The sequence below is a fragment of the Carcharhinus amblyrhynchos genome, chromosome 8 (assembly GCF_965287045.1).
Source record: "Carcharhinus amblyrhynchos chromosome 8, sCarAmb.v2.hapA, whole genome shotgun sequence".
Lineage (NCBI taxonomy): Eukaryota > Metazoa > Chordata > Chondrichthyes > Carcharhiniformes > Carcharhinidae > Carcharhinus > Carcharhinus amblyrhynchos.
The window spans coordinates 113,162,132-113,186,224 of NC_137331.1; the positions used below are offsets into that span (position 1 = coordinate 113,162,132).

Sequence of the window (24,093 nt, forward strand, 5' to 3'; positions counted from 1 at the left end):
CTTCTGGCAATGAAGCTGACGTGCAGAGTACCTGGGTGTCTTGCGCAGGCATTTGTATTGTTCACATTATGGTCACACATGAGTTGAACATTCAGACAGTATTGTTCTGTTGTTGAATCTCCATGGATTCTGTAGGGGGGCCTTGAGGATGATGTGTGCTGTCGATGGCCCCCTGTACGGTAGGCATCCGCGCAATGGCTGCAAATCCTGCAGTTTGGGCTTCCTGATGGTCCTGGTCCAAGTCAAATTTGATGTACAGCCCAGCCCGGGCATACAGGGCTTCAGTGTGCTGCTTGACACAGGTGTGCATGGCTGATTGGGTGATGCCACAGACATCTCCGCTAGGAGTCTGGAAGGGGCCAGTCGCATAAAAGTTCAGAGCAGCTGTCAATTTGACAGCCACTGAGAGTGGGTGCCACACTGCCTCTAGATGCCAGATCCTGCAACAGGTTGCACAGTGTTGCCTAGATTTCTTTCAGAGCTGGAGACATCGGCAGCACACGGTATACAACACCTGTTCAATTGACACTAGTGCATGGAACTGCCAGTGTTCTTACTCCCTCCTTCTCCTGTCCCCCCCCACCCCCCACTCCCCTCCACTGGGTGAATGGTGGTCAACCTCCTGCCTCTGGCAGTCACCTCCCTCTACTCCTGCAATTGGTAAGGCCCAGGACTCCTGTGCCCACAATTCTTCCAACAACTCCTGCTCCTCAGCTCCAGCAGCAACCAAAAGAATAGCAAGATCGATTGGTTACATCACAAAAGACTCCTGGGGGCGGGGGGCACGGACATATTGAAGGAAATGGCAAGGACCACATATAGAGGTTAAGAAACGTTGCTTGCTCTAGCACATCAACAGTCACCCCCTCCAATTCCCTCAGCCAAATGCTCCAACAATCACAGCCCCTGTCCCTCCCCCACCAATTCCCCTAGCCACATGCTCCCCACAATCACAGCTTATTGCAATGTTGAGAGATTGCAGCAGTGCAATTTGTAAGGGCTTTGTGCACATCCTTCAGCTGGAAGTGAGCTGAGTGCACTAGGGCCCAGCAGCACTGCAAGACCGAAGGTCAGTGGTGAGACCCGGATCCGTGCTGCAAGTCAGACATCAGAGACCCTACAGAGCAACAGTGCCCCTGCACATACCCCACACATTGCAGACCCGTCACTGACCCGAGAAAAAAAATGGCTTCAACAAAAGGACACCCATGAGCAGCAGAGAGCCGTTGGAGGCTATACACTTACCTCCTCACTAACCCCGCACTGACAGAGTACCCAAATCGAATTTTTAGGAGCATGTCTGTTTCGCGCCGATTCCAGATTGGCAAACATGGTGATAAAGGGGGAAGTGCTGGTAAAGTTGGGGATGCAGTCCATTAATTTGATTTAAGTGCATTTAAATGACCATGGTGCCTGTTTCGGACACTTTCCCAATTGCGGCCATTTTCGAGCCTTGGCAGAGGGACCTGGTGCGGAGGTCGGCTCCAAACGCACTACTCAGGGTCTCCAATGTCCAATTTGCAGCATGGACCCAGGTCTCAGAACTGACCTCGGGTCTTGCAGTACTGCTGGGTCCTAGTGCACTCAGCTCACTTCCAGCTGAAGGATGTGCACGAGGGAAGGAATCTATGCGTGGAGCCAGAGGAAATGGGTGAGGTATTAAATGAGGACTTTGCGTCAGTATTCACCAAAAAGAAGGACTTGGTGGATGATGAGTCTGGGAAAGGATGTGTAGATAGTTTGAATCATGTTGAGATCAAAAGGGAGGAGGTATTGAGGTTCTTAAGAAACATTAAGGTAGACAAGTCACCAGGGCCTGATGGGATATACCCCAGAATACTGAGAGAGACAAGGGAGGAAATTGCTGAGGCCTTGTGAGAAATCTTGTATCCTCACTGGCTACAGGGGAGATCCCAGAGGATTGGAGAATAGCCAATGTGTTCCTTTGTTTAAGAAGGGTGGCAAGAATAATCCAGGTAAGTACAGACTGGTGAGACTTACATCAGTAGTAGGTAAATTATTGGAGAGGATTCTTCGAGACAGGATTTATTCCCACTTGGAAATAAGTAGACATATTAGTTGGTTTTGTGAAGGGGAGGTTGCGTCTCACGAACTTGACCGAGTTTTTCGAGGAAGTGATGAAGATGATTGTTGAGGGTAGGGCTGTGGATGTTGTTTACATGGACTTTAATAAGGCTTTTGACAAGGTTCTTCATGGCAGACAGATGCAGAAGGTGAAGTTGCATGGGATCAGAGGTGAGCCAGCAAGGTGGATACAAAACTGGCTCGGTCAAAGTAGGCAGAGGTTAGCAGTGGAAGGGTATGTTTCTGAAAGGAGGGCTCTGACAAGTGGTGTTCCTCAGGGATCAGTGCTGGGACCTTTGCTGTTTGTAATATATACAAGTGGTTTGGAAGAAAATGACCAAAGAGGTGGATGGGGGTAAGGCAGTTGATGTGGTATATATGGATTTTAGTAAGGCGTTTGATAAGGTTCGCCATGGTAGGCTTCTGCAGAAAATGCAGATGTATGGGATTGAGGGTAGTCTACGAAATTGGATCAGGAATTAGCTAGCAGATAGGAGACAGAGGGTGGTGGTTGATGGTAAATATTCGTCATGGAGTTCGGTTACGAGTGGTGTGCCTCAGGGATCTGTTTTGGGGCCACTGCTGTTTGTAATTTTTATTAATGATCTGGATGAGGGTACAGTTGGGTGGATTAGTAAATTTGCTGATGACACCAAAGTCGGAGGTGTGGTAGATTGTGAGGAAGGGTGTCATAGTTTGCAGGGAGACTTAGACAGGCTGCAGAGCTGGGCCGAGAGGTGGCGGATGGAGTTTAATGCGGAGAAGTGTGAGGTAATTCACTTTGGTAGGAATAACAGATGTGTTGAGTATAAGGCTAACGGGAGGACTTTGAATAGTGTGGATGAACAGAGGGATCTAGGTGTATGTGTACATAGATCCCTGAAAGTTGGGAATCAAGTAGATAAGGTTGTTAAGAAGGCATACGGTGTCTTGGCGTTTATTGGTAGGGGGATTGAATTTAGGAGTCGCAGCGTCATGTTGCAACTGTACACAACTCTGGTGCAGCCGCACTTGGAGTACTGTGTGCAGTTCTGGTCCCCACATTACAGGAAGGATGTGGAGGCTTTGGAGAGGGTGCAGAGGAGGTTTACCAGGATGTTGCCTGGTACGGAGAGGAGGTCCTATGAGGAGAGACTGAGGGATTTGGGGTTGTTTTCGCTAGAAAGAAGGCGGCTAAGAGGGGATCTTATTGAAACATATAAGATGATTAGAGGTTTAGATAGGGTGGATAGTGATAGCCTTTTTCCTCGGATGGAGAAAGCTAGCACGAGGGGGCATGGCTTTAAATTAAGGGGGGGTAGTTATAGGACGGATGTCAGGGTTAGGTTCTTTACCCAGAGGGTGGTGAGGGATTGGAATGCCCTGCCTGCTGCAGTTGTAAATGCGCCTAGTTTGGGGGTGTTTAAGAGATCCGTGGATAGGTTTATGGACGAAAAGGGATTGGTTTAGATTAGTGGGTCATTGTTTTTTAACTGGTTGGCGCAACATCATGGGCCGAAGGGCCTGTTCTGCGCTGTAATGTTCTATGTTCTACGTTCTATGTAACTGGATTGATCAGTAAGTTTGCGGATGACACAAACATTGGTGGATTTGCTGATAGCAATAAGGACCATCAGAGGATACAGAGGATATGGAGATGGCAGATGGAGTTTAATCCAGACAAATGTGAGACAATGCATTTTGGAAGGTCTAATACGGATAGGAAATATAGAGTAAATGGCAGAACCCTTAAGAGTATTGATAGCCAAAGGGATCTGGGTGTACAGATACACAGGTCAGTGAAAACGGCAATGAACGTGGAGAGGATAGACAAGAAGGCATACGGCATGCTTGCCTTAATCGGCTGGGGTATTGAATTTAAAAATTGGCAAGTCATATTGCAGTTTTATAGAACCTTAGTGAGGCCGCACTTGGAATATAGTGTTCAATTCCGGTTGTCACACTACCAGAAGAATGTGGAGGCTTTGGAGAGGGTACAATGAAGATTCACCAGGATGTTGCCTGGCATGGAGGGCATTAGCTATGAGGAGATGTTGGAGAAACTTGGTTTGTTCTCATTGGAGTGACAGAGGTTGAGGGGAGACCTGATAGAAGATTACAAGATTATGAGAGGCATAGGCAGAGTGGATAGTCAGAAGCTTTTTCCCCACGGTGGAAGAGTCAATTACTAGGGAGCATAGGTTTAAGGTGCTAGGGGCAAGGTTTAAAGGCAGATTTTTTACACAGAGAGTAGTGGGTGCCTGGAACTCGTTGCTGGGGAGAGGTAGTAGAAGTGGATAGAGTAGTGACTTTTAAGAGGCGTCTTGATAAATGGGACGAATAGGATGGGAATAGAGGGCTATGGTCCCTGGAAGGGTAGTGGATTTTAGTTAAGTTAGGCAGCATTGTCAGTGCATTTGGAGGGCCGAAGGGCCTGTTCCTGTGCTGTAATTTTCTTTGTTCTTTGTACTCACTTCACGCCCAACATTACCAAGTTTTTGTGCCAGAAAACAGGCAAAACTTGATGGTAAAATCAGGCCCCAAGACTCTGCAAAGATCATCCACTGCACTCTGGAATGGTCGGAAGCATAAAAGCTTAGTGCCACAGTGACCTTGAAAGCCACGAGATTGGCTGTCCACCCACACAATTGAAGGCTATCTTTGGGCCAGGTATACACTCATCATGGATCCCCACGAAAGCCATTAACTTCAACAGGATTTGTATCGTGTCCAAGTAATTTAAATGCTGCCTGACCACCCTAGATCATGACATCTTCTGTGGGGGCGTGTTCCTTGTCTTCCCTGTTGTCCATCGTGATCCAGTCCTTATGCCTCTGCCAGAAGTGTATGCCTGTGATCACCAGGCCTCTTCCTTCTTTGTTCCCTGTCCTCCTCCTCAGAATAGGTGCAACCTGTTGAATAAATAATACCCATCTGTGGATATGCAGATGGAGCTGACCAGTGCATGAAGGATGACAGAAGGAACCAAACTTTCGGCATGAGAGGACAGCAATGTCCAGAGGCCTCCACGTTGTGATGAACCTAACACAGAAATCACGCTTTCAAAACCACAAAACATCAACTCAACTCTCTCCCTGAAATTCCTAACTCCGCATCCAGCCTAGGCTTCATTCTCCTTTTATTACACCCTTGAGTCCAAAAAGTTGAAAAATGATAGAAGGGCCCATGCCAGCCTGGTGGGTTTCCTTAGTCAGTCTGGTGATCCATCAAGGGAAGGAAGTGGGTGCCACCTTTTTGGGTCCCCATGCTCAACAGAGATTCTGCTCCAGGTCTTCATACTCCCTTGTTTTCCTTCCTTCAGCACCCCCTCACTGGGGCCTGCCAGCTTGGTCCAGGCAAGACCTGGCTCCATAAAGATATGGCTCCATTGCACTTCGACTTCTTCGGAACTGGCTGAAATTCCAGCGGTGGCCATTGTTGCTACTTGAGCTGCTGGACTAGGAAAGCCATGGTGTGGAGTTGTCGGCATTGAACTGGGGTAGGCACAGTAAGTAGACTCACAACACCAGGTTAAAGTCCAACAGGTTTATTTGGTAGCATGAGCTTTCGGAGTGCTGCTCCTTCATCAGGTGAGTCACCTGCTCCTCCTTCATCACCTGATGAAGGAGCGATGCTCTGAAAGCTCACGCTACCAAATAAACTTGTTGGACTTTAACCCAATGTTGCGAGACTACTTACGGAAACTAGAGAGCTACTGACCATTTCATTGGCCAGCTGCTCATGGAGGCAGGTCATACTCCTAGATGCAAGTTGAAGGCCCTCTTCAACACAATTAATGGTCCCATGGCTGCTAAATGGCATAGAGTGAGCAGGCTGACTTTTACATTAGGATATGGGCTGAACCACTTCCCTAAAATCCAGTCCTTACATTTGGCAAAATGCAAATAAATTTGATTGGAAGCCTGAGAGAAAACATTTATCACAGGTAGAGTAATTTATCGTTGATTACGTTCAAAGCAGAAACCTATCATTAATCTGTGGACACGTACATGCTCGCATTTAACTTCCATGTGGGGTTTGTGGTTTGGGGAAAAGCATCCTTTACACCAGGCTTATACAGCCCTTGGGCAAAACCCCTATATGTGGCCCCTGGAACAATTGTTCAAAGTGTGTGAGAGAGAGGGGTGAGAAGAAAAGGAGAGTTCATGTCTGACTCACTTCCAATCTCAGGGTTCTCATTAATCCTCGCTTCCACACATCAACACTCTAATGATCATCTTTATTTCTCACTTATTTTTTAAATGATTAATTTATTATTTTCACTTTTTATGCTCAGCAAGTTGTTTCTTTCCATACATCAGCTTTTTGTTTGAAATTCAGGTTTAATGTTGTGCCAAACCCTACTTTCCTGAAAGTAGCTCATCAGCCTCCAACATGTGAAAAAGACTGAAACGTGCTCCCCCCTTCCCATCATACAATAAGGTTGGATAAGCCTGCTTTACATAAACTACAAATGCTGAAATCAGAACAAACAATTCTAAAACTACAGAGTAGGCTGATAAATCTGAGATAATAGATTGGTTAATGCTCCACTTATAACCCTTCAGCAGCTATGTGTTCTTCCTACTTTTTCTACATATTATGTTGTGTTGACATGTACATCTACTATTCCAACAATCTGTACAATAATGCATAAAGATGCTGGAATGACAGCATACCTTTCCTTCAAGAAGGGAAATGACAGCCTATTACCTTCAAAATGGATCGGTGAAAGAACAATGCAAGCAGCTGTATTAGGTCATAATGCACATAGCCTTCCTTCTTCTCAATACCAATTATATTTGGGGGAAATTCAGGTTTTTCTCGATTGAGACTCAAATTTTCATTCCATGGGAAAAATCCAAACTGGAAAAAGTACTTGATCACAATTGTTACCTGTAGGAAGATGAAACACCATTGTTTTGTGGAGCAGTCACATTTGTTTCATCACTTAGCCTTATTCAAGAAAATTTTAAAAAACTAGTATGCTGGGAAGTATGGGAAAGGATCAGAATTTTCTTTTAGTAACTGATTACAAGTCTGTATTCCAGGATTCACAGTTAAGAGTTCCATTTTTTGCGAGAGTAGCGAGTTACTTGGGGAAGGAGTGGGGCCTGAAAACAATAGTGAGCCCAGTTTCAGAGCATTTGGGCGCCTTTTCTCAAAGGCATCCTGATCTCACACTGCACTCTCTCCTTCCCCCTAAGGACATCAGGACCCCTCACCTCATCCATGTTCCTCCATCCCTTCCTAACATGGGTCATCAACATCGGAGCATTGGGGCCCACTCACTGTGTCCCCCCCGCCTAGTCCCTGACGTGACCCCCATCATGACTCCCAATATGCCCCCTATAATAACCGCTTAATACTCCATCCCTGAATGATTCCCTGACACTCCATCCTTGCACAACCTCTTGCACAGCACCCCCTGCACGGCCTCCCTACATAGCATCTCCATCATAGCCCCACCCACGCCCCACTCTCTTAGCACTGCCCTGGCAGTGCCCAACTGGCCTGGTGACCATTGCTGGGGTGTCTGGTGGGCACTGCCCGACCATGCCCCCAACAACCCAAAGACTTCAATGGATTTGATCCCCGTTGCATGGCCATCATGCCTGGTGTCTTCCAGGGGCAGTGAGGTTGGAAAATCGCCTCCCAGAAATATGGTTAAATTACCCAAAGAATATGAGATTGTTTTCCATAGAGCCATTGAAGCTGAAGGTACAGAAAGAGGCTATTCAGCCTAACACATCTGAGCTGGCTCTTTGCAACAACAATGTAAAATGAATCTCACTATCATGCTCTATTCTCAAGTTCCTTTACTTCAAATGTTTTTTCTTCTCTTGAAAGAACAATAATCTCTACCTGAGGAGCAGTATCGAGAGGCAGCGATTTTTGGGCGTGTGAGGAGGCAGCAAAAAGGTACATTTTTCTGTTTATATTGTTTAACTTTTTATTTATAGTTTTAAAAGTCGCGAGTTTCGGCGGTTTTTTTAAAATTAGTTAGAAACCGGAAGTCGTCACTAGGACGCTTGCCGGTAGTTGTAGTTTTTTTTTCTCGGGCCCCTAACCCTATAAATTAGTGCAGAGAGGATACCTGATCCTCTACACTGGTAGAGAATCCCACCCTCCCACCTCCTCTAACCTAATTATAAGTGTGGGGGAAGTTTTTTTTTATATATTTTTATTTTTCTGCTGGTAATTGTTTCAGGGATGGCAGTTCAGGCAGTAAGCTGCATCTCCTGTGGGATGTATGTGGTGAGGGACTCTAGTAGTGTTTCAGGTGACTTTACTTGTAGGAAGTGTGTTAGATTGCAGCTTCTGGAGGAGCGTGTAAAGGAGCTGGAGGTGGAATTAGAGGAACTCCGCATAATTCGGGAGGTGGAGGAGGACATCGATTGGAGTTATAAGAAGATAGTCACTCCTCGAAATGAGTCTTGGGTCACTGCCAGGAAGAGGGGAAAGAAGTAATTGGGGGGACAATCCTCTGGGGCTGTTCCCCTCCAAAATAGGTTTTCGGTCCTGGAGGCTACAGTTGAGGAGGAATCAACTGGGGATAACCGAAGGGAGCAGGTCTCTGGGGATGAGCCTAGTGTGAAAGCTCAGGTGGTTAGGGGATGTAAAAGATTGGGCCTCGTGATTGCGGACTCTACAGTTAAGGGGACGGATAGTTGAGTCGGAAGTAATGGTAGGGACTCGGGGCTGGTGTGTTGCCTACCAGGGGCTGGGGTCCGGGATGTATCGGAAAGGGTATTCAGGACTCTTAGGGGAGAGGGAGATCAACCCCAAGTTATAGTTCATGTGGGGACGCATGACATAGGGAGGTTAAGGGAAGGGGGTATTATGCAGAGATTTATGGAGTTGGGGTGGAAACTAAAGGCCAAGTCTGATAGAGTGGTTATCTCCGGACTCTCGCCTGTGCCACGGGATAGTTTAGAGAGGAATAGAGAGAGGGAAAGTTTGAACTCGTGGCTGAGGGGATGGTGCAGGAGGGAGGGGTTCAGGTACTTGAGCAATTGGGGCTCGTTCTGGGGAAGGTGGGACCTCTATAAGAGTGATGGTCTACACCTGAATCAGAGGGGAGCCAATATCCTGGGGGGTAAATTTGCAAAGGCTATGCAGGGAGGTTTAAACTGATTCGGAGGGGGGGTGGGATCCTGAGTAGAGGGGGTGAAAGTGAGGGGGGCATAGATGGGGACTGCAATGCACGGCATCGTGGGGCTGGGGTGGAGCAGGGTTTGAAATGCGTATACTTTAATGCGAGGAGTATTCGCAATAAAGTGGATGAACTTGCAGCGTGGATCAGTACCTGGGACTTTGATGTTGTGGCCATTTCAGAGACGTGGATAGAGCAGGGTCAGGAATGGTTGTTGCAGGTCCCGGGGTTCAAATGCTTTAGTCGGAGTAGAGAAGGAGGTAGAAGGGGGGAGGGGTAGCATTATTGGTCAAGGACTGTATCACAGTGTCAGAGAGGAAGTTTGATGAGGACTTGTCTGTTGAGGTAGTATGGGCGGAGATTAGAAATAGGAGAGGAGAGGTCACCCTGTTGGGAGTCTTTTATAGACCTCCTAAAAGTTCTAGAGAGGTTGAGGAAAGGATTGCGGAGACGATCCTGGTTAGGAGTGAAAGTAATAGGGTAATTGTTATGGGGGACTTTAACTTTACTAATATTGACTGGAATTGCTATAGCTCTAGCTCGTTAGAGGGGTCAGTTTTTGTACAAAGCGTGCAGGAGGGTTTTTTGAGTCAGTATGTAGATAAGCCAACTACAGGTGAGGCTATATTGGATTTGGTGCTGGGAAATGAGCCAGACCAGGTGCTAGACTTGGAAGTTGGTGTGCATTTTGGTGATAGTGACCACAATTCGGCTACGTTCACCTTAGTGATGGAAAGGGATAGGTATGAACCTCGGGCCAGTAGTTTTAGCTGGGGGAAGGGTAATTATGAGGCCATTAGGAGAGAATTAGGAAGCATAGGTTGGACTAGGAGATTACAGGGACTGGGAACGTCCGAAATGTGGAGTTTTTTCAAGGAGCAGCTACTGCGAGTCCGTGATAGGTATGTCCCTGTCAGGCAAGGAGGAATTGGTAGGGCTAGGGGACCGTGGTGCACTAAAAAAGTTGATTCGTTGGTTAAAAAGAAAAAGGAGGCTTATGTTCGGATGAGACTTGAGGCCTCGGGTAGTGTACTAGAAAGATTTAGATTGGCTAGGAGGGAGTTGAAGAGTGAGTTAAGAAGGGCTAAAAGAGGACATGAGAAGACTTTGGCTGATAGGATTAAGGAGAATCCTAAGGCGTTCTATAGGTATGTCAAGAACAGAAGGTTGGTTAGGGCAAGATTAGGGCCAGTTATAGACAGCAGAGGGAAGTTATGTGTGGAACCGGAAGAGATTGGAGAGGCATTGAACCAATATTTCTCTTCGGTGTTCATGCAGGGGGACAAGAATATAGCTGAGGAGGACACTGGATTGCAGGGGAGTAGAATAGACAGTATTACAGTTGATAAGGAGGATGTGCTGGATATTCTTGAGGGATTGAAAATAGATAAGTCCCCTGGTCCGGATGGGATAAACAAAGACAAAGAACAACCCAGCATGGGAAACAGGCCCTTCGGCCCAACGAGCCCGCGCCGCCGCATCGCCCTACACCTATTCTACCCTGCATGTCTACGAATGGGACCCTACTCAGTCAGATTCAGGGAAGAAATAGTGTCAATTTGGTGGAAACCAATTAGCCTAAGAGCACATCTTTGGGGTGTGGGAGGAAACCGGAGCGCCCGGAGGAAACCCACGCAACCACAGGGAGAATGCGCAAACTCCCACAGACACAGGCCCAAATCCATGTATCTGCACAGCTAGCAGTGCTAGTCACTGAGCTGTTGTGGAGCCCGTCTATCGGTCCAGGATCAAGCACACACACCGACATGAAGTACTAGGCCACTCCTGGACTTCCAAGAGCAGCCCACGCACGACCCGCCGTGTGCATGCCCCTCGCTTGACACGAGGTGGACCTCCACCTGTGGAATAAAGACAAAAAATATTAATCATACAGCCTGCCCTTCCGGTGTCTCCCGAGGTTTAACCCTATTTAATAGCCCCTACCATATCCCTCCATTCTCGTTTCACTCATGTGCCTATCTAACTGCATCTTAAACGAGTCCAACGTTCCTGCCTCCACCACCCTACTCGGTAGCGCATTCCAGACCCCCACAACTCTCTGTGTAAAGAACCTTCCTCTTACCTCCAAATTATACCTCCCCCCCCTCACCCTTAAGTGATGACCTCTTGTGTTCGTACCCAGTCTAGGGAGCAGTCTCTCACTATTAACTCTATCTATTCCCTTCAGTATCTTATATACCTCTATCATGTCCCCTCTCAATCTCCTTCTTTCCAAGGAGAATAGCCCCAGTCTCTTCAGTCTCTCCTCGTAACCCAGTCCCCCCATGCCAGGCAACATCCTGGTAAACCTCCTCTGCACCCTTTCCAGAGACTCCACGTCCTTCCGGTAATAAGGTGACCAGAACTGGACGCAGTACTCCAAATGCGGTCTAACCAACGTTCTGTATAACTGAAGCATTAGACGGCAGCTTTTATACTCTAAGCCCCTTCCTATAAAGGCTAACATCCCATAAGCCTTCCTAACAACGTTCTCCACTTGTGACGCAACCTTCATGGATTTGTGAACCTGCACTCCCAGGTCTCTCTGTACGTCTATACTCCTAATCGGCCTACCTTTTATCACATAGCACCTCTCTGCATTATTCCTTCCAAAATGCATCACCTCGCATTTGTCAGGATTAAATGCCATCTGCCACCTATCTGCCCACTGCACCAACCTATCTATATCCTGTTGTATCACCTGACAATCCAGTTCTGTACCCGCCAACCCTGCCATCTTGGTGTCATCAGCAAACTTGCTGATCACACCACCTACTCCCTCTTCTAAGTCATTTATGTAGACTACAAAGAGGAGAGGTCCCAGTACCGAGCCCTGCGGCACACCACTGGTCACTGGCCTCCAGCCCGACAAGGTACCCTCCACAACTACCCTCTGTCTCCTATTTCCCAACCAGTTCTCAATCCACCTAGCTACCTGGCCTCGTATCCCATGCGCCTTAACCTTTTCTACCAGTAAATCCTAGGGATTTACCCTAGGATTCTCTGGGAGGCAAGAGAAGTGATTGCAGAGCCTCTGGCTCTGATCTTCAGGTCGTCGTTGGCCTCTGGTATAGTACCGGAAGATTGGAGGTTAGCGAATGTTGCCCCATTGTTTAAGAAGGGGAACAGAGGCTTCCCCGGGAATTATAGACCGGTGAGTCTCACTTCTGTTGTGGGCAAGGTTTTAGAAAAAATTATTAGGGATAGGATTTATAGTTATTTGGAGAGTAATGAATTGATTGGAGATAGTCAGCATGGTTTTGTAGCGGGGAGGTCGTGCCTTACTAACCTTATTGAGTTTTTTGAGAAAGTGACCAAAGAGGTGGATGGGGGTAAGGCAGTTGACGTGGTATATATGGATTTTAGTAAGGCGTTTGATAAGGTTCACCATGGTAGGCTTCTGCAGAAAATGCAGATGTATGGGATTGAGGGTAATCTAGGAAATTGGATCAGGAATTAGCTAGCAGATAGGAGACAGAGGGTGGTGGTTGATGGTAAATATTCGTCATGGAGTTCGGTTACGAGTGGTGTGCCTCAGGGATCTGTTTTGGGGCCACTGCTGTTTGTAATTTTTATTAATGATCTGGATGAGGGTATAGTTGGGTGGATTAGTAAATTTGCTGATGACACCAAAGTCGGAGGTGTGGTAGATTGTGAGGAAGGGTGTCATAGTTTGCAGGAAGACTTGGACAGGTTGCAGAGCTGGGCCGAGAGGTGGCGAATGGAGTTTAATGCGGAGAAGTGTGAGGTAATTCACTTTGGTAGGAATAACAGATGTGTTGAGTATAGGGCTAACGGGAGGACTTTGAATAGTGTGGATGAACAGAGGGATCTAGGTGTATGTGTACATAGATCCCTGAAAGCTGGGAATCAAGTAGATAGGGTTGTTAAGAAGGCATACGGTGTCTTGGCGTTTATTGGTAGGGGGATTGAATTTAGGAGTCGCAGCGTCATGTTGCAACGGTACACAACTCTGGTGCGGCCGCACTTGGAGTACTGTGTGCAGTTCTGGTCCCCACATTACAGGAAGGATGTGGAGGCTTTGGAGAGGGTGCAGAGGAGGTTTACCAGGATGTTGCCTGGTACGGAGGGGAGGTCCTATGAGGAGAGACTGAGGGATTTGGGGTTGTTTTCGCTGGAAAGAAGGCGGCTCAGAGGGGATCTTATTGAAACATATAAGATGATTAGAGGTTTAGATAGGGTGGACAGTGATAGCCTTTTTCCTCCAATGGAGAAAGCTAGCACGAGGGGGCATGGCTTTAAATTAAGGGGGGGTAGTTATAGGACGGATGTCAGGGGTAGGTTCTTTACCCAGAGGGTGGTGAGGGATTGGAATACCCTGCCTGCTGCGGTTGTAAATGCACCTAGTTTGGGGGCGTTTAAGAGATCCGTGGATAGGTTTATGGACGAAAAGGGATTGGTTTAGGTTAGTGGGTCATTGTTTTTTAACTGGTCGGCGCAACATCGTGGGCCGAAGGGCCTGTTCTGCGCTGTAATGTTCTATGTTCTATGAACTACTCTTTTTGGTAAAGCATTCTATCTGGTTACTGTGAAATTAACTGTCTACTAAATTTATTTCTGACTCTTGGAGTGGCAATTTTCACTGATGAACTCGTGACTAATTCACCAATTGACTAAATAAAACTACACTTTAAAAAAAACTACTAAATTTCCATTTAGCCTTGACTATTCCAATGCATTTTAAGTATCTTCTCTTAATTATGGTCTCTTATATCTGATATTATTCTTATTAATCTATACTATATGCAATCTATGGCTTTAATTGTTTTTCTCCAACAGGTACCTAAAACTTGGAGTACTCTAACTGTAGCCCTGTCCAAATCTATCACATCTTTGCTCTTATTCTTATGCCAAAGTGAATTTCAATAGCTTTTATTGAAGTTTTATTAAAATGGCATTAAATACAGTTAAAGCTCACATTCTGAAAATTTGATCAAAACAAATTCTGAACAAAATATCTTTAAAATAATAATTTGTATATTGATTTCAATCTACAATATTGAAAGAACTATGGAAAAGTTACCTATTCAATTTACTGAAATGAGAATGGAAAGTATAATGGCATTTATTTACAAAGCTTTGAAATATCAAATTAAAACAAATGTGTGGGGTGAAAATTTTAAAAGTAATTTCTCAATTTTGCATCTGGCCAGATATCTTAAACGTTTTTGGAAGTTTTGACAGGTCCAGGTACATTTTGATACTACCTCATCCAATTTGAAATATGCATGAGGCCATTGAACTTTCTGCCTATTAGAGACAAAATAGAATTGGTTCATGTAAATAATTATTTAAGAAAACTCTTCCACTTCAAATAACCTTATGCACCCTTAGTGAATTAAAAATGAGACCAATGGATTTATATTTGAAGTATAGTCAAATATGCTTTTATAGGAAAGCACAACAGCAAGGGTGCACAAACAGCAGATACAGTCAGAGAATCATAGAGCCCTACATTGCAGAAGGAGACCATTCAGCCCATCAAGTCTGCACTGACAGCAATCCTACCCAGTTCTTGCAACCTTATGTATTTACCTTAATAATCCCCCGAATTTACGCATCCAGGTACAATCCAAGGGGCAATTTAACATGGTCAATCAACCTGCACATCTTTGGATGATTAAATGGTATTATCTTCACCAATGCATTCACACTGCTATTTCAGGCTGGATGACGTATTCAATTCATGGAATTTTATTTGGAATTCTGCATCAGACAAAAGTAAGGCTAACTAAGCCAAAACAATAGGTGCATTTATTAATACCATTAACACTATGGGAGTGATCTTACCATTGCACTCTGCCTGCCAATGGATGGGGCGAACAGGTAAGATCACAAGAGCCAAGGAATCAGGAATCAGTGCCTGATTTCTCATCTCTCGTGATCTTAGCAGCACTCGATATCTGGCGTGAGGTTGATTACAATATTTAAATATATTTAAAACATAATTTGAATAGACTTGGCAAGCCCAGGACGGAATCGTCTGGGCTCACTTGCATTTGTGGTCTTGCGAGGAAGGTTCGCTCTGGCGAGGATCACTCATGGTCTCCATCAACAGGGATTAGATGTGGTGACCTTACCAGTAGAACAAGAGGCCATTGAGGTCCCCCTGGGAGGTCAGGGGAAGGGAGTGCCTCTTGGGCAGTGCTCAGGTTGGCACTACCAGCGTGGCACACAGTGCTAATTTGGCACACTGGTAGTGCTCACTGGGGACCCCAGCACTGCCAGTCTGGCACCCTGGCTGTTGCAGGGGTTGGGTCTGAGGGGCATGTGGCCGAACTGGGGGGGGGGGGGGGGGTGGCAATTCATGAAAGATTCAGAGCACACAGATCTGAGCATGCACAACTGTGCCCTCTGCTGCTATCAGCCAGCTTTCTAGGCCATGTCCAATCCCCCTTCTGCTACAAAACTGGTTTGTAAAGATATTTTTGCCTAAGTCAGGCTAAATTCAATTTTTAAGTCGCTCATAAAAGCGGTGTGACATTCTCCTGTTTTCACGCTCATTCAGGACCTAGAATATTTTTCGTAAGATCTCCCTCCCGCCCCACCCACAACTGCATCCTGCATCCATTTAGGGTGATTTTCCATTCCTCTTTCCACCCCCATCCTGCCTCTAACCTCACACATTTGTGCTTTAATTTGATATTTCAAAGCTTTATATTATGTTTTACATTTTCATTTCAGTAAATTGAATTGGCAATTTTTCATGGTTCTTTCAATATTATAGAGCTACGCTTAGTCACAATAATTGTAAACTAAGTTTATCAAAATCCAAAAATTATACATACCTCTGTATACACAATGGCTGTCATCCAGAAGCGTTTGCTTGGCCTGGGTACAGATAGCATAGCCCAGAGGAAGATGAGGATAGGTAGCACCAGTGTAATCATGGAAGCTGAAACCATGTGGTTCAGTATAATAACAAAGAAACATAACATTTCTGAACGAGCTACCAAGGTATTATATAGAGCAAAGAACAGAAGCAGAGCACGGGGCTGCGCTTTGTAAAAGTTTTCTGAATCTTCTAACTCTTCGTCATAAAACATTCTGTAATGTAAGATATTGGAATCACATTAAAGAAATGTACTATCTCAATTAAACAAAAACAGATATGTATCTGAATTTTCACCTTACTTGTTAAGAAGTAGTTCACTGGCTGTTAGTTCATGGCTCAAGTTTGGAAATATATCATCTTCCAGTAGATCCATTCTGCTATCTGGGGTCAGTGCCATGAGGTGTTTTTCACCAGCTGAATCTGAACTAAAGGATATACGATCAAGGCTAACAGCTTTGCTATATGAGGGAGGAACTTCCTCAGTCATGATATCTGCTGTGCACACAGGAATTGTTGCTTCTTCATCCTGCTCGTCTTCTACTTCTTCAATTGTATCCGTGGTCCCTTGACGTGAATACAACATTGTGCATTGTGTTGGCTCACTAAGAAAAATAAACATTCACTTTTATAAGATTCAGTTTGGATTTAATCATTTTCCTTTCAAAAATATTTTAGATTTTTAACCTTTTCCCATTCAAAAGTTTTGAAATTTCCATTAGTATTTAAGCATGAAATTGCAATGGATTTTGATAGCTTTGACTAGGAAAAGATTATTTGTTTATTTGGCACCAGTTTCATGCACATGCCAATATTGCAAACCTATTTATACATGGGCCCAAACTTGTGTGTCAAATAATATTGATGTGATTAAAATGTGAAAATATAACAAAAAGGTAAAGATAATATTGTACATGTATTGTTATAATCCAATTGCTGCACTCTATTCATCGGAATTTTTTTTTTCTTCCTTTTCCCTTGGAAGGGAACAATTCATCATATTGCACAAATTCTTTGGAACTGGTAGCCCTCCAGTCCCATGCCAAAGCAACCATTTTTGACATGTCAGCAGGTTATTTAATAATGAAAGACATCACAAATGGGTCCAAATCAGTTCTCACCCAACATGCACACACTTTGATCAGGCAGCAAGCAGAATAAAGAGCCCTTATTGGTTTCCTCCATTCTCAAGGCACGACGATCATCTGCAGTATCTCCACCACAATTTCATTTAGATTAATTAATTCAGACCAGATCAGAGACAGAATTTTATACCTACCTTTTTTGCACACTTTAGTGTTAAACTACAAAGTGCACATTGGTTACTTAAGAAACGAAAGGGGAAGAAGTTCTTTTCCTCTCACTCAAACTTGTAACTATTGTATCATAGTACAAAACTATCTTATCATAGTACAAAACCAAAACTGAAATGGCCAAGAAAATGTGCATGCAAATCACTATTCTATAGATTCTAGTTCAACTGTTCAAGTGTTTATTCAAGCAGGAGTCATAGAATCATAGAAACCCTACAGTGCAGAAGGAGGCCATTTGGCCCATCGAGTCTGCATCGACAACAATTCAACTTAGGCCCTATCCCCATAACACTATGTATTTACCCTGCTAATTCCTCTAACCAATGCATCCTGGGACAATGAGGGGCAATTTAGCATGGCCAATGCACCTAACCTGCACATTTTTGGACTGTGGGAGGAAATCAGAGCACCCAGAGGAAATCCATGTAGACACAGGGAAAACATGCAAACTCCACACAGACAGTGACCCACACCAAGAATTGAACCCATGTCCCTGGTGCTATGAGGTAGCAGTGCTAACCACTGTGCCACCATGTCACAGAGTCTTTATAGAACATATCCATTATAAGCATTGTTGGGGAAGTATGTTATTGTAAGTTGTTTAATATTCATTTTATTCTGAGACTACAATATACTTGAGCATCTTTGGAAATTAGTTATTGGAATCATGCACATTCTCACACCAACTAAGATGTTGCAGAAAACAATCTAAACCAGCACATAATTAAAAGCATTTACAGTGGCCTAAAAAAGATACCCTTGTTTTAAATATTTTTATGGAACATTTTCTAGAATCTTTACTATAAATATCTGCTGGTACAAATGCACAGTTTACAATGTAGACAAGTGGTAAAATGTTACATTCATGTGGATATTTTGTTCAACCACACTTGGAGTTGCCGGCTGGAATTTTCCAACTGTTCACACCAGCGGGATTCTCTGGTCCTGTTTCAGTGAACGGAGATTTAGCTGAGTGCCAAATTCTCCGTCTTCACTTACAGCAGCACAGGGCATGAACAGCCAGAAAATTCTGTGTAGTTCTAATCACAATGTTAATGGACATTAAAACATTGGAGAAAGTGAAGATATAAAGGATATATAAGATGATACCAGAATTGAGAGGATACACCTATCAGGAAAGATTGAGCAGGTAGTCTTTTCTCTGTAAAAGAGATTGAGAGGTGACCCAATACACTATTTAAAATACTGAAAGGGTTTCATATTGTGGATATGGAGAAATTGGTTCAACTTCTGAGGAAGTCTAGGACCAGAGGGCATACATATAAGATAGTCAATATCATCAAATAACGAATGCAGGAAGACATTCTTCAGACAAGAATGCGGAACTCATCGCCACATGAAGTGGCTGAAGCAATTAGTATTGGTGTATTTGATGGAACATTTGATGCATATTTGAGTTGAAAGCAATAGAGGAATATGAGGGCAGGTTGGGAAGAGGGAATTAGAGTAGGAGGGGGCTCATGTGTTGTATGAACACTGACATTAGCCAGTTGAATAGAATCTAGACTCTTATGCAATTCTCTGCAATTCTAAGTGTAGTCAGCAGATTAAGTAGCATGTACAGAAAGATTTATGTAGAGTTGAATGATGTAGGGTTTGAGCACATTATTTTAGCATCACTGATAGCCATTTTCTAAAATTATATTTATTATCCAGCATTGAATAACTTGTAGTCTTGTGACATTTTGCAAAGGAGAAACCTGTATTTCAAACTAGGAATCATGCCAGCATCCATTATGCAAACATATATATATATTATATATATAATAAATATATTTGATTAATTTTTGAAATTAAGCATGCATGAATAAGGCACCTTGACACTATACTGCAACTTTCAACCGATGAGGAGGACATATCAACGCTGTACATTTTACGAAGCCTAGGCCGAGCACGCTCACTTGTTTTAGGAATATCATCTATATCATCTAGAGTTGACTGCCGTGAGTATAGCATGGTAGCTTCAGTGTAGCAGCTAGCAGTACAAAAAATTAAAATGACATTGAAATTAGACAAAAGTGCCCAAAACAGCTGCATGCACAAAAGATTTAAAAGAATCTCCAAGATTCTGTTGATGCACCCATATCTTAGGGCTGTATTGTCCTCTGACAATTTGAAGAAAAGGTCCACCTAAACAAAAGGAGTTTCATGGAAAAGATTATTCACTTTGGTTACCTTAGGTTTAAGGGATTCTTTCCCTTAAAATAAATGTTTAATAAAAAGAACAGTAAGTGAGGTAACAGCTGGTATTTGCTTGTTAATGTCATCAATGGGGAAATTATTCAGCTTTCCTCAAATGCCATGTCAAATTAAAAGGTGGGTTTTATTTTTAATATTTTAAGCATTTGTCAAACTAAATGTACAGGCAAATCTCAAAGAATCAACAAAGTATTAGCAATGAATAATATAGCAGCAATTGTCTTTCACTGATCAGCTATTCTCAATTATACACTAAAATCTAAAAAGATATAATTAAGCCATTACTATGACTTATATTTTAGATGGTAAAAATGCAAAGAAACCAAGGGCAGAATTTTCCAGCCCTGCCCGCCGTCAGAATATTTTGGTCCCGCCCATTGTCAATGGACTGTGGCTGGCTCGCTGCATCCCTCACAGAGGGTCCCACAATGGTGGGGACAGAAAATCCCAGCCTAAATGTATCTCTTGAGAGATGAAAAACTGCAGGATATAATAAACATCACCAGAAACCTCCAAACTCACCGGTGGTTGGGATTGTCCAATGCTCCTGCAGTAAACGGAGTTTTGGCTGTGTGCCAAATTCTCTGTTCGCACTGGCAGAGGGAATGGTGCCAACGAGATTGGAGAACGCTCTATATATTTTAGATCAGTATTGAAAAGGTTTGTAGGCACCACCCCCCCACTCCCACCAATACCTTATTAAAAACCAATTCAAATATAATAAACCAATATATATATAGGCTAATACAATGAGACAGGGGTATGTCGTGCTTTGTTCCTCTCTGCTCAGAAAGAGGTTTTCTGAAATGAAAGAGCTATTTAGCATCGATCCATAAGAAAAATTATTAAGCTAAATAATAAGCACTAGCTTAATTAAAAAAACACAAGAACATAGATTATTAACTGACAGAATGAAAATAAACTGCACCGTTTTCTAAAGTAAAATGATTGAAATAGGGAATATTTTGTAGAAGAATAAAGGAGTAATTTCCCATGGCAGTACCATACTGGTGGGGCTTCATAGACAGGGTGAAATTTATTTGAAAGTTGTGTGTGTGCAATTTTACATTAATGGATGACAGGTCTTGGGAAATTTATTTGTGATTTTCTAATAAGCAACCTCCATCATATAAAACCAAGCTGGTAATGTGGGACCATGCAAAATTCTATCTAAGGTGTTAAATTCTTTCTAAGGGAACCTCCAATCATCCATCAGCAGTTCTGCCCATTCCCTCTATTCCTTGATTCCCTGAAAGACCAAAAAATTGCTTTCCCCCAGCCTTAAACAAATCCAATGAGGGAGCATCTGCAAACATCTGGGGTAGAGATCTCCAAAGATTCACAACACTTTGAGTGAGTAATACCTCCTCATCTCAATCCTAAATGATCGGCTCAAAATTGTTTAGATTTCCAGCATCCACTGTATTGTATGTTCATATTGGATTTCTGCCTGGGTTGAATGTTAAGTTATAGGGCATGATCTTACCGGCTCACCATGCCAGCCATTCAGTGTGGCAAGCCGAAAAGATATTGGGTGAGGATAAAAAATTGATTTGCACCCTATTTTGCCACCACAAAGGGCGTGATGCCTACTAAGTGAAGGTAATCTAACTTAAAAGCAGTTAACTGCTCCCGCGTGGCTTCTTCCCACCTTTCAGAATCTTCCTCCTCACTGATGAGACATCGCGCAGTGAGAGAATCACTACTGTTCTGCAGTAGCTGGGTCCAGGCGCCATGGCCATTTTGAATACTGTTCAAGTCTGCGGTGGTCAGGGGCATGACTGGACAGTGCCAGCCTGGTAGTATCCACCTGTCAGTGCCCAGTTGACATCCTGGCAGTGCCTGGATGGGCACTATAAGTGTGCCAGGGACACTGCAAAGGAGGTGGAGGCTGAGTGGATGGTGGGGCCTAAGTGGAGGTAGGGCTATGACAAAAGGGTAGTGTGCACAGTGGCAGGGGGTTGGCTTTTCCAGGGGCTGCTGTGCAAGGTGGAGTTGGGGGGGGGAGTTGTGCAAGGAGGGGCTATGCAAAGAGTGAGTTCTGTAAGGGGAGGGTCTCTATACAAGGGAAGTGCTATGCAAGTGAGGAGGTCTCCAACTTCAGTAGGATACCAGGGCACCCTGTGCAATGGTGCCCAAATGCTTTGCAGTCAGCTTTCTCGGAATACTTAAGCTTCCACTGGCCTGTACATCTAATGTCAATTTGGGTGAATTGTGGCCATAGAGCCATACAGCACTGAAAGAAGCTGAACCTTACTTCCAATCCCCCCACCAGGGCCCAGGAGTGTCCCAGGGTGTAGGCATCATGCATGTTCTCAGGGTAGCGCACACAGATATTCATGATGTTCAGCTGGTGGTTGCACTCCAGCTGGATGTTAAAGGACTGGAACACTTTCCTTTCTAGGAAAGGCACTCAATGATGCGACGGTGCTCGCAGGGTGACATGGGTGCCATTAATTATCCCTGGAGCTGAGGCAACCTGCCAAGGGCACAAAATCCTACTGCCTGGGCAGGGGGTGGTGGGCTTGATCTAGGTGAAAGATGATGAAATCTGACACCCAGGCATACAAGGCATCCGTCACCTCCCGGATGCACCTGGTTGCAATATTCTGCATATGTTCCCACTCGCGACCTGTAAAGACCCTCTGGCGAGGAAGTTCAGGGCAATGGTCACTCCCACGGTCATCTGGAATAGATATCCTCCACCTCCTCTTGGTACCAGCTGTGTGAAAACCTAGCTAAGGTGCTGTACTGTGTCCCAAGGAAGGTGCAGTCTTCAGTAACACATGTTGTCCATCAGCTCGTGAAAAGACCAGCTCCCCTGTAGACACATAGCCTACAGTATCAATGTCTTCTTTCCCCCTCCTCAGTCTGATAGTCAGGCAGTAGTCACGCAGCCTCCTGATGTTTGGGTGCTGGTTCGTATGGCACTGGGTTGGCCCTAGCACTCTCACTGCCTCAGCAAGAAAAAGAACAATATTCATCTTCAATCTGTGAAGAACTGTAAAGGAGAGAGAGAGCGTGAGAGAGGAACGAGCGAAAGCGAGAGCCTGTCAGCAAGTTCATCCATCCCTTACTCCTCAAGTTTTCTTTTATTCATTTGTGGGACATGGGCATCGCTGGCTGGTCAGCATTTATTGCCCATCCCTAATTACCCACGGGCAGTTGAGAGTCAACCACATTGCTGTGGCTCTGGAGTAACATGTAGGCCAGACCAGGTAAGGACAGCAGATTTTCTTCCCTAAAGGACATCAGTGAACCAGATGGTCCTCCCTAATCCCATCATGATTCAGCATATGAAGGATGATCAACCCTCACCATTCCTGCTGCCCATTGCAGGTTTGAGCAGCTTTTGCCCACACCATCTAGCTTGCATCATGGCCCCTCATATTCGATCAGAGCCTTTAGTCTGGTCGCTCCCCCCCTTTACCTTACCAGTTATGATGCACATCATATTTTGGTACAAGCGCACTCCTTAGTGGCTCCGTGGCCAAGAGCCTCGTGGCCCTGCCTGTGACTACCTCTTTCCCAGACTAACCTAGACTTAGATTTAGTGCCTGGATACTACCGATCTACGATGTTGATGAACAGCTGATAGGAGGCTCTAGGCAAGCAGGCGTGTGAAAGGCACAGTTGCTCTTAGAGACAAAGAAGCATGGCAAACGCTTAAAATATTAAAAATAAAACCCACCTTCTTCTTAAGTAGTTGCCACACTCCAATCAGCTGCACAGCCACAGTATGAGCTGGCATTTTCAACTCGAGTGACAGACCACTAACCAACCAATCAACCCTTGCCCTCAGCCCCTTCTAGGACACAGAGTTGACACTACAGTCCTTCAATGAGGGATCCTTGTGCCTTCTTGGATGAGTTGTGGCAACTGTGTGGTGCTGATGCAAATTTTGGGCAGGAATGTGATTCCTTCGGAAAAAGGTGAACTGGTGCCACTGACTTTAGCTTAGTGAAACTCAGATATGTGTACTTTTGCTGGAAGCTTCACACCATACAATGATGTAGCCAATGGATAAAATGAGAGCCCTGTCAAACTGCTGGTGTGATCTGCAGAAATGGCCCAATACTATTAACCTGATCCAGTGGGGAAAAAATTAGGGCAGTGATCAGCTGTAGGACAAAGCGAGAGTGCATACGCCATCATGGAACACTGACTGATGGTATGAACAATGAAATTTTTGATTTGACATGGGCTGTCTGGCAACAGAGTTTTCATCTGCTATTGGGGCATTCAATCCTTGTGTGTAGTAACCTTGGCCATATCCTTTTTCATCTGCTGTGGGGCTGTCAATGAAGAGAGATCAAAGAGGTGTGCAGCTTGGGCTCAGTGAAACCTGAAAGAGGGAGAGCCTTCGTGAAAGTGATGTACCTGGTGGATGAAAGGAGTTCAGAGAGGAGAGACGACAACTGTGGTTCATTGGATGAAGCCAGGGCAATGCCACATTGTGAATTGATTGTTGTAGGAAACATACTGGA

General features: G+C 44.5%; 1 protein-coding gene across 1 annotated transcript in view; it reads right to left on the reverse strand.

Annotated features, from left to right (window-relative positions):
* The window catches only part of LOC145346843 (piezo-type mechanosensitive ion channel component 2-like), an 895,380-nt gene that overhangs the window by 108,063 nt on the left and 763,224 nt on the right, over positions 1-24,093 (reverse strand). Inside the window, exons 38-41 of the mRNA XM_080194667.1 lie at positions 19,224-19,382; positions 16,376-16,678; positions 16,030-16,288; positions 6,778-6,960 (exon numbers count right to left, since the gene is read on the reverse strand). Of these exons, the coding sequence (XP_080050793.1) occupies positions 6,778-6,960; positions 16,030-16,288; positions 16,376-16,678; positions 19,224-19,382 (904 nt within the window). The remainder of the gene's footprint in view (positions 1-6,777; positions 6,961-16,029; positions 16,289-16,375; positions 16,679-19,223; positions 19,383-24,093) is intronic.